Source organism: Diplotaxodon limnothrissa, linkage group LG2 (genome assembly GCF_057381915.1).
Source record: "Diplotaxodon limnothrissa isolate DT_005_m linkage group LG2, D_limnothrissa_male_GT1.1, whole genome shotgun sequence".
Taxonomy (NCBI): domain Eukaryota; kingdom Metazoa; phylum Chordata; class Actinopteri; order Cichliformes; family Cichlidae; genus Diplotaxodon; species Diplotaxodon limnothrissa.
This window is the reverse complement of record NC_140597.1, coordinates 36202354-36211290: the sequence shown is the minus strand read 5'-3', so window position 1 is coordinate 36211290 and position 8937 is coordinate 36202354. Positions and strand designations below refer to the sequence as shown.

Sequence of the window (8937 nt, the reverse complement as noted above, 5' to 3'; positions counted from 1 at the left end):
GTCAGACTTAACGTCAGCCAAAAATAATAATACACAGTCTATGATTGTGACACTTCACAGTGAAGAACACTGAAAACCAGCAAGATGAACGGAACAGTTGGGACCATCCAACATTATTCCCATACTGTGTGAGAGACATGGGAAATATCAAATAATATCAAAGCATTTTAAACAGCACTTTTTCCAAGATGCCAGTAATAAAATGAAAACGCAAGACTAAAAGGAGATAGAAAAATATATAATTAAGGGGGCATTAAAATCACACATCAAATCTGATGAATGAAATATTCAAGCTGAAAACAAAATGATGTCAGTGGAAACCAAATGAAAATCAGTTTGAACATTTTTCAAGTGTTCTTGTTTTTGAGCAGTTCAAGATTGCACAACTGGCTGACCTATGTTTAAATCTATATGCGTCTTATTCATAACTTCTGCCAAAATTTGGTTCCTGGGTTGCGTTACTGTTGAACTGGGTTGCTGAGAGCTTATAAATCAGACTTAATAAAAATTGCATCATTAGCCTTTTTTCCTGGATATAAATCGAAATAGAAATGATGAAGGGCGCAGGACAAGCTTGATGGCATAACTAATAATGGAAGCCCAGTAAAGAAGTGCACAAATCTTTGTCCAAAAAGGAAATAAAACCTACGTGAAAGATGAGCCAGCTCATAGATAGTGAGAGTGTGAAAGCAGTAAGTCTTTGTTTCTTTAATATTCTTCTTAATCTGTATCTAGTGGGGTTAAAAAAAAATCTTTATAAACATCCATCCATCCATTCGCTACCGCTTATCCTTTTCAGGGTAAACAATTACCTGAAAATTTCACCCCTCATCAGTTTTTTATTAATGGAGCATGCTCACATCATTCGTGTGCCTAATTACAGTTTACATTATAACAGTGTAAACGTTGGTTAAACAAATTGGAAAGGTGTGTCTGACTGATATCATTAAATCTGCCAAACAATACAGGTGGCAGTGTGTGCTGTGGATTTCTTGGGGTTTATCCACTATGAGAGGATTTCCTTGTACTCTGAAGTGGGGCTTAGTATAAGGTTTAGAGCAGCAATTAAAATACCATAAGATAAACAGCGATAGCTTCCAGTTACTATATTAGGCAGGGACGTGAAAAGGACAATGTTTTAACTCAGCCGTGACTTTCAGTGACCTTTATGTTTCTTTAGTTACCTTGTCACAAACTGATGCCATGGTTGGTCACATATTACGGTTATTGCTCAATATTTAGCTCATAACTTCCTGGTAAAGCAAGCGTCTGTGGAGTGAAACAAGCCTTCTTACATTTCCATGTCACAATTAGACCTGTGGACCTGTCCAAACAGGCTCTTGTTGGCAACTGCGTCCTAATGCTGATTGCACTGTGCTATTTACTTTTACAGAATAATTAAGAGTGATAAGTAATTTTTAGGTTTCATTTTTACTACTCAAAGTTTATTGTGCCCTCACCTTGAACGTGTTTGTCATCTGGTACCTGTTTGTAAAAACAAGATGAACAATTCAGGTGAAGAGATATTTGGCAAAACTCCAGGGATCTAGTTCAACAAGGAAAAGTTGGCTGTGCACAATAGAAACCTTTATTGTTCAGCATTTCAGTGGGTGACATTGTGTGTAAATTCCCATGTCTTTCAAGGAAGGGGACCAAAGCCTGACACAACTGTAGAATGATAAGCCCCAACACGTTGACAACAATCTTGCTGTGACCCGTTCACAGTTTACTTCATGTCAATGGAAAAGTGTCTGGCAATCGAAACCATTTTCATTTCTGTCATAGTTTATGTTGTTTTCTTTTTCATTCTTTCCATTTGTAAACTATTTGTCGTCTTCACTTTATTTCCTCCACCCGCTCTCTGCGCATGGCTGTGCCTGTCACTGTGTCCAATGGTCTGAATTCACTCTCAGGCTGGTCTGTGCACCACTTTCAATACCCCGTGGTGTTGGCCATTGTAAATGCAGCCAGTTGCTATTTTAGACACAGGCTCTATTGAGGGGTGGGAGTAGGGGGTGGTGGAGGGTGGGGGGTTATTGAGCAGGGATTGCCTTAATACCCCAAAGAAAGTTTGCCCATCACCCCCTCATTTGCTTTCTGTCACAGTCGTCTTTTTCTTTCCCCTCCAGCACACAGGATTGGTGAGATCAATCAGCCCAAAGTTCGTCACTGCATCCAGAGAAAAGCATTAGTTTCTTCAGTGTCCACACAGCACAAAACCAGATCTGCATTTCCTACGCTTGTGGATGAGAAGGAGAAATGTTGTCTCAAGTCTGTTTGTGCTGCCTGTTCTTCAGCAGGGGCTTTTATAGCTGCCGCTGGACGGAGTCAAGTAGTCAAAGGAGAAAGGTAGTTTTAATGTCTGTTTTCTTCTTATGATAAGTCAGTTTTTCTTTATCTCTCTACAGGAGTGTGTAATGTTTAAATAACCATGTTTTATTTGATTTTTTAGGGTTTTTTTGTTTGGTTTATTTCCATTCAGCATAACCTTTATAAATCCCAGTAATCCGGGATTAAAATTTTTGCCTGACTGAAATCCGAAATATAAAATGCTGCTTTATGAACTGTTGCTTTGTGAACCTGATACTTTTATTGCAAAACAGTCATTGACAAATTGTTAGGAAATATAAACACAATAACCGACGTGGTGATTGCATTAAAAAAAAATTCATTTATGTGCCAAGAGAAACAAACAAACTCACAGGCCCTAACAAGCTATGTACTTATATGAAAGGGAATAGGAGGATGCAGGAGCTCTGTAAATCTGTGAGGGAAATGACACTTGAGGTGTGCTGTTGGTGGCGATGGTGGTGGTTGGGAGGCGGTGGTGGGGGTGCTGGGGTTGTTTGCGCCGAGTTCTCACGACACAGTGCGGGCAAAGCACTCAACCAGTTATGAAAAAATGTTGGATTTGTTCCATTGGTCTCACTTTGAGCTTCTATTGGAATTTGTGCACACATCGACACGCACGGGGATAGCTCTCTGGACAACTACACAATTTTTTTAAGGCTACAAAAATGTAATCAATTTTCCTCCTTTTCTTTTCATTTCAGTGCAGATGGTTGTCGCTCTTAGTTGTCACTTTGATGTCTCTGCTTTCCCTGTGCTGGTTGTATATTTGTTTTGCCATCTCTAATGACCAACAGAATGTTAATGAGTGAGTGATCACACACACACACACACACACACACACACACACACACACACACACACACACACACACTGAATATTTATTTGTCTTTGTTGATGTCCTTCATTCTTTTATCTATGTGCTTCACCCTTATCAGGGTAATATTCAGGACACTGAAGACGTGGGTAAACTACTTCCTGGTAGTGGTGATCATTTCTGCAGTGCTGGCCAGCTACTGTATCCTGCTGCTGGTAAGAATACAGTTTTGTCCGTTTACCACACAGGGGAACCAAATCTTGCTCCACATTCAAAGATCATTAAACCTAAGAATGAGAAGCCGCCATTTTTAAAATGTTCTCCGATGATTACAGCTCTTTGCCTTGATCCAAGTTGCCTTAGAGGAGCAACTCCACTTACACTGGCTTCATAAGGTAAGCATGTAAACATTTACCTGTCCAGTCTATAGTTTTATTAAAATCGTCTAATCTTATATTTTCTTTCTGCTTTTTCCCCCTTTTTCCTGCACAGATCATTTTCTGTTTTTGTGTAATATTCATCACAGCTTTGGCTTCAGGAGTAAGCATAAAGGGGAGGGAAGAATGGCCAACAGTTCTTACTCTACTCCAGGTAGAGTTAGAGTACAGAAACTTTTTAGTTTTTTTTTTTTTTAAATGGCTCTAAGTGGAATATCACATGTGTTTGATGTCTGTGTCAACCTCTTGGCAGGCCACGGCTCCCTTCCTGCAGTTTGGTGCTGTTGGAGCGTTGACTCTGCTAAGCCCGTTTGTCTTTCATCGCTTCCACTTGGCCAAAACACGTATGTGTCAGACCTAGTTTCGGCATACACACAGACACGATTCAAAGGCAATTACATAATCCTTTTATATACACACTATTGTATCAAACCTAATTACAGGGCTAACACTGGAAACAAATGTACTGGTGAACTTTGAAGCTGAGGTTCATCTGGCAGTCACTGGAAAACTGATTCTGCATGATGAGCATTAGTTCAATACACAAGAAAGATATACAAATGTATAAATATACATTTATAAATCTATATATTTAAATATAATAAAAGTCAATTCCTGCAGGGGGGAAATAAATAAAAAGGGCTTCTTTACAAATTCACGCTTGGAGCATTTTAAATATTTAAAGATTATTGTCTGATTTGTGTTTATTCCAGGATCTAAGATGGTCATTGCAGGGATGTTTCTAGTGGTCTCAGCAGCCATCTTCCTGTGTCCCCTGCTCATCCACTCTCCTTGTCTAATAGAAGTGCAGGAACTACCTGAAAAACCAAAACTTATCGGCCACAGAGGCGCGCCGATGGTGAGTGTCCTGTTTTACTTGGCACCACCCTGCAAATAAACATTATAACTATAGAGTGATGACATTACACCTTTGGATAGAGCTGCTATTGTTGACAGATTGCAGTCATGTTCAAGTTTTTCAGTTGATTAAAACAAGTTTAAAGAACGTTTAAAAACGCAGTTCAGTTCTTTGAGAAATATTTAATGCTAATATTATAAGCACAATCCATTTTCATATATTGTCAAATATAAAAAAGTAGACTGTCCCTGGCTCAGGTGTGAGCAAAGGTCCAGTCATGTGACGTCCTCATATGCCACGCTACTGTGCCCTTGTTAGTTTGCTTTGCTGCTGGGTCAATAATAAGCTCCATTTAACACTGCATACGGGGGTTGTCTGTGCTCACACCGCTTTGGGGTAGGAAGGGCACTTAAGCACATCAGTGTGTCTCACCCATCTGTCCTCCCTGTGTTCAGCTGGCCCCAGAGAACACCATCATGTCGTTCAACAGAAGCCTCAAGTGCGGCGTGATAGCCTTTGAAACGGACGTGCAGCTCAGGTACAATGAAAATGATTTACGCTTAGGAGGACTCACAGTTGCTTTCTTGAAAGAGGAATGTGTTTTTGCTTTTAGTTCGGTTTTTCATGCGCACAAATATGAGACAAATGTATCACCGTGGATTACAGTCCTGCAAGTGGGGGCATGTCATTCTACTAATCACCTCAAATGTAGCAGTGATCTTTATAAGCATGCTGTTTGGTTCTTGGGAAACATAACTAACTAATTATTACATTTTTAGAACATTATTTTCATCATTATTATTGTTGTCTTCACTGATAAATATGAAAAACTGATTATTTTGACTTCACAGATACTAAAATTTGTTTAACTCTTGCTTAAATTTAGTCGAGATAGAAAACCTTTCTTGATGCATGACCATGGACCTGACTTCTTGCTGAGAACGACAAATGTTAAAGACAAGTTTAACGGCTCCTCATTCAATAAGAGCACTGACCTAACCTTCAAACAATTACGGACTCTAAACGCAGGAGAACAGTTCCTCAAGGTAGTAATTGTGCTTTGATTTATGCGTGAGCGCACATTTGCCCGCAGAGGTTTATGTATTATCATGTGTCAGACTAAAGAAACATGTGAAATTATCTGGCTTTGCAGAATGATCCTTACAGCACAGTGTCCCTGCTCTCAGAAGAGGAGAAAGAAACAGCCAGGACACAGGTCATACCCTCCTTGCTAGACCTTCTTGAATTTGCGACACAGCACAATACCTCAGTGATATTTGACCTGAAAAATAAAGAAACAGAAGAAATTGACACAAATGACACAGTAAATATCACCTTAGAGTTTGGCATTCCTCAAAGTCTGGTAAGTCTACTCACTTGTATCAATTGTGGGATTCAAGCATTTCACAATCAAGCATATTTTTAAGAGTTTTCTTTCTCCTTTTCATAGATTCTTTGGCTTCCTTCTAAAGAACGAGAAGTTGTAAAGAAGCAGGCCCCAGACTTTATCCAGGTTTATGAAAATGAAACGGATTTGGAAAAAAATAACGGGAGCCACCTAAATGTGAAATACAGCGAAATAAAAATGAAAAACATCAGGTAAGAAATAAATAGGTGGGTAAGAAATCTCAATATTATCTACAGTACATGTTGGTGCCAGGGGCCATGCACAGCAGTGTGTTAATTAAAGCTGCGTGTAGCATGCTGAGACACAGCTCTGACACTCAATATAGGGGCGTAGGATTGGCCTCGAGGATACAAGATTCAAATAATGTCCCAACCCAGGTGTTCTGTTCAATGGCTTAGCAAAAGAACCATAGGAAATAAAAGGGAGGGGGCCTAAAGAATGAAATGCAGTGTAGCAACATGTTTTAAGAAGTCGCTGAAGCGCTTCACTGAGTGCAAAACAAACTCACCGTGGCGTGGCCTTGCTACATGTCTCGCAAAATAAAACTATTCCTGGGTGGCACAATTAATGCATAAGTACTACTCAAATATGTGTGACTTATTAGGGGTCATCAGGGATTTGTAATGTGCAGACTGGGCGTACATAACTCATTATCCTTATCCTTGCACTCAACCACATTTTGTCATTTCATGTGTCAAAAAATATATATATACATAAAAAAACATAGGAAAGTTTTCTGCATATTTGATGCACAGTCTACGCTCATGTATGCACTCATCTAAAGAGTTTTGAGAAAGCTGAATAAATAAGCAGAGAAGCACAGTGAATGGGGGTGCCTCCACATGGGTGCACTGCATTGTAACAGTTAACATTCAATCATGTCTAAAGATGCTGAGCAGTCCCATTTAAATATGATTATGTAACAAGAGAGCAAGAGTGGCATATAATGATTGGGCATTAGTTTGACATACAAGGAGTCAGAGGTGACTGAGAACGCCTGTGCAGGACGTGTTCAGACTGTTTCTGCAAAAACAGCCTGTTTGTAATTACAAAGGGAGTGATGTTACAGCAGGTTTGCAGAGCTTAAACCTCTAATCACAAAGATAAATGGTCACCGAAGCATTTAATTGGTTTTGGTTGACAGGTATTAGCGATACAGCTAAATGAATCATGCTTCACCATATTGAGAAGTGCACATTTGTCATACATCAAAAGACTTTTACAAGGAAGGGTCAATGAGTAATCGCTTTTATCCTCTGCTGAAGCATTCTGGGTAGAAGTGGACTTTTCCAGGATGGCACTGCTCCAAAGATTAAGGCTTAAGCTATCACTGAGTAGCTCAAGTATCAAATGGGAATCCTAGGATATAGCCACCAGATCTTATTTATGATCTATGAGAGATGTTGGATGTTTTTAATGCAGTTCTCCAGTCATCTCCAGAGACTTTAAGAGTTAACTTTCCTACCTCATCCATGCATTTACCAATATGCACATGCATAGCAATCGATACCCGTCTTACAGTTTCACATATTTCTCCGTGCTTCTTTTAAGTGCTCTGTAATCTCTCAAAATTCTTCTTGTTCACTTCTAAACGATGTGCTTGTCTTCGTATTTGACAGCGACCTTCGCAAACGAAACATTACAGTGAACCTGTACGTGGTTAATGAGCGCTGGCTGTTCTCTATGCTGTGGTGTGCAGGAGCCAGCTCTGTCACTACCAACGCCTGCCACCTCCTAAAAGAAATGGAGCGCCCTGACTGGGTCATGGTGAGCAATGCAGTAGCTGGGCGTTTTACTGTTTATTTCATTATGATGCAAGAAATATTATCATTTCAAGATTTTGGATGTGGCGCTCACATCTTCGTCGCAGTGTTTCCCAGGATTTGTGACACACTTTGAACATGCTTGTGTTTCAGCCACGCTCTACATACCTGATAACATGGATTTTAGTGGATATATCATCTGCTCTTGTGATGATGGCACTCTTTCACTGGTAAGAACAGAGGTTTAGTCTACAAATTTGTATAAAAATGAGGAGGAAAGTTAACAAGCTGACTAACCAATGTCTCTCTTCCACATAGGACAAAACACAGTCTTTGCCATAATGCAGGTACTGTATCAATATCATGGGTTTTTTGCCATTGAATATTTGAAATTTAAGTTTAAAAAATAAAATGATGATCACTGGTTATCTTCCCCTTTATTGGCAAACCTATAAAACAAACATTTGCAACAGCAGATAGAATGTAAAAAAAAATCCCTGGCATGGTTTTGCTGAAAGTGAAACACAAAGGAAAGCACCATTATAAAACCATCAAAAGCAAATAGAAAGTATATCACATGATAGCTAAAAAAAAGTTATTTTCATAACCTGACAGCTTGAATGTTCTATTTTATAACAGTTAACAGATCACATAATAATGTATCCCTTGTTTGTTGTGACAGATGGACCGAGCAATGACAATGAGCTGGAAGTCTTCCTCACCAGGCTACCCTGACAGCCTTCAGCTGCAGATGTTTCAGTCTTGAAGCTCACAATCGCAGCCTTTTCTGCACTAACACCGGGGTTTGGACCTAAATCGGGAGGACAGCAAGTTAATGTGAACTGACACGCACTGTTTTATAAAATTATGCAGGCCATAATGTTGTTGTTGTTGTTTTTTTTTACATATCAGTATGATGCCAGTATACACAGTTTTGGTGTGTGGGGGTGTGTGTGTTTGACAATGAGAGAGAAAACTAGTTACACAGGTTTATCTTTCGTTGGTTTTTTTTAAATACTTGTTTGTTCTTTTGCTACTACTGACAGTTTGATGAAACTATATGACATGGTGTGTAGATCTGAATTACCTTTTGCATTTTATTACATTGATTTGTATCCAATGAGTAAAAAAAAACAAAACTACTGCATTAAATAAACATTTGTAATCTGAGCCAACGTTAATAAAACTATATTTTTTATGGTAACTTGTGTCGCTTTATTTCCGCATCTACTGAACACGAAGGTAAAATTTTAATTTTGAATAAACAGGTGACATATCGAAAAAATCGTTTTAACAACTGTGAT

At 39.1% G+C, this 8937-nt stretch overlaps 1 protein-coding gene across 1 annotated transcript; it reads left to right on the top strand.

Moving 5' to 3' along the window:
* Window positions 1–2259: 2259 nt before the first annotated feature.
* Window positions 2260–8368, top strand: gdpd2 (glycerophosphodiester phosphodiesterase domain containing 2). Its single transcript, XM_085372704.1, has 15 exons — window positions 2260–2349; window positions 3054–3157; window positions 3288–3381; window positions 3502–3561; window positions 3659–3757; window positions 3857–3947; window positions 4317–4462; window positions 4918–5000; window positions 5349–5508; window positions 5616–5825; window positions 5913–6061; window positions 7490–7637; window positions 7787–7863; window positions 7952–7980; window positions 8316–8368. The coding sequence occupies exons 1-15, from the start codon at window positions 2260–2262 to the stop codon at window positions 8366–8368; spliced, it is 1593 nt and encodes a 530-aa protein (XP_085228830.1).
* The last annotated feature ends 569 nt before the right edge of the window (window positions 8369–8937 follow it).

Coding starts and splice junctions, on each gene's coding strand:
- gdpd2 (XM_085372704.1), top strand. CDS start 2,260: ATGTTGTCTCAAGTCTGTTTGTGCTGCCTGTTCTTCAGCAGGGGCTTT. Junction 3,758..3,856: donor CAGTTCTTACTCTACTCCAG/GTAGAGTTAGAG, acceptor ACCTCTTGGCAG/GCCACGGCTCCCTTCCTGCA. Junction 7,638..7,786: donor AGCGCCCTGACTGGGTCATG/GTGAGCAATGCA, acceptor CTTGTGTTTCAG/CCACGCTCTACATACCTGAT.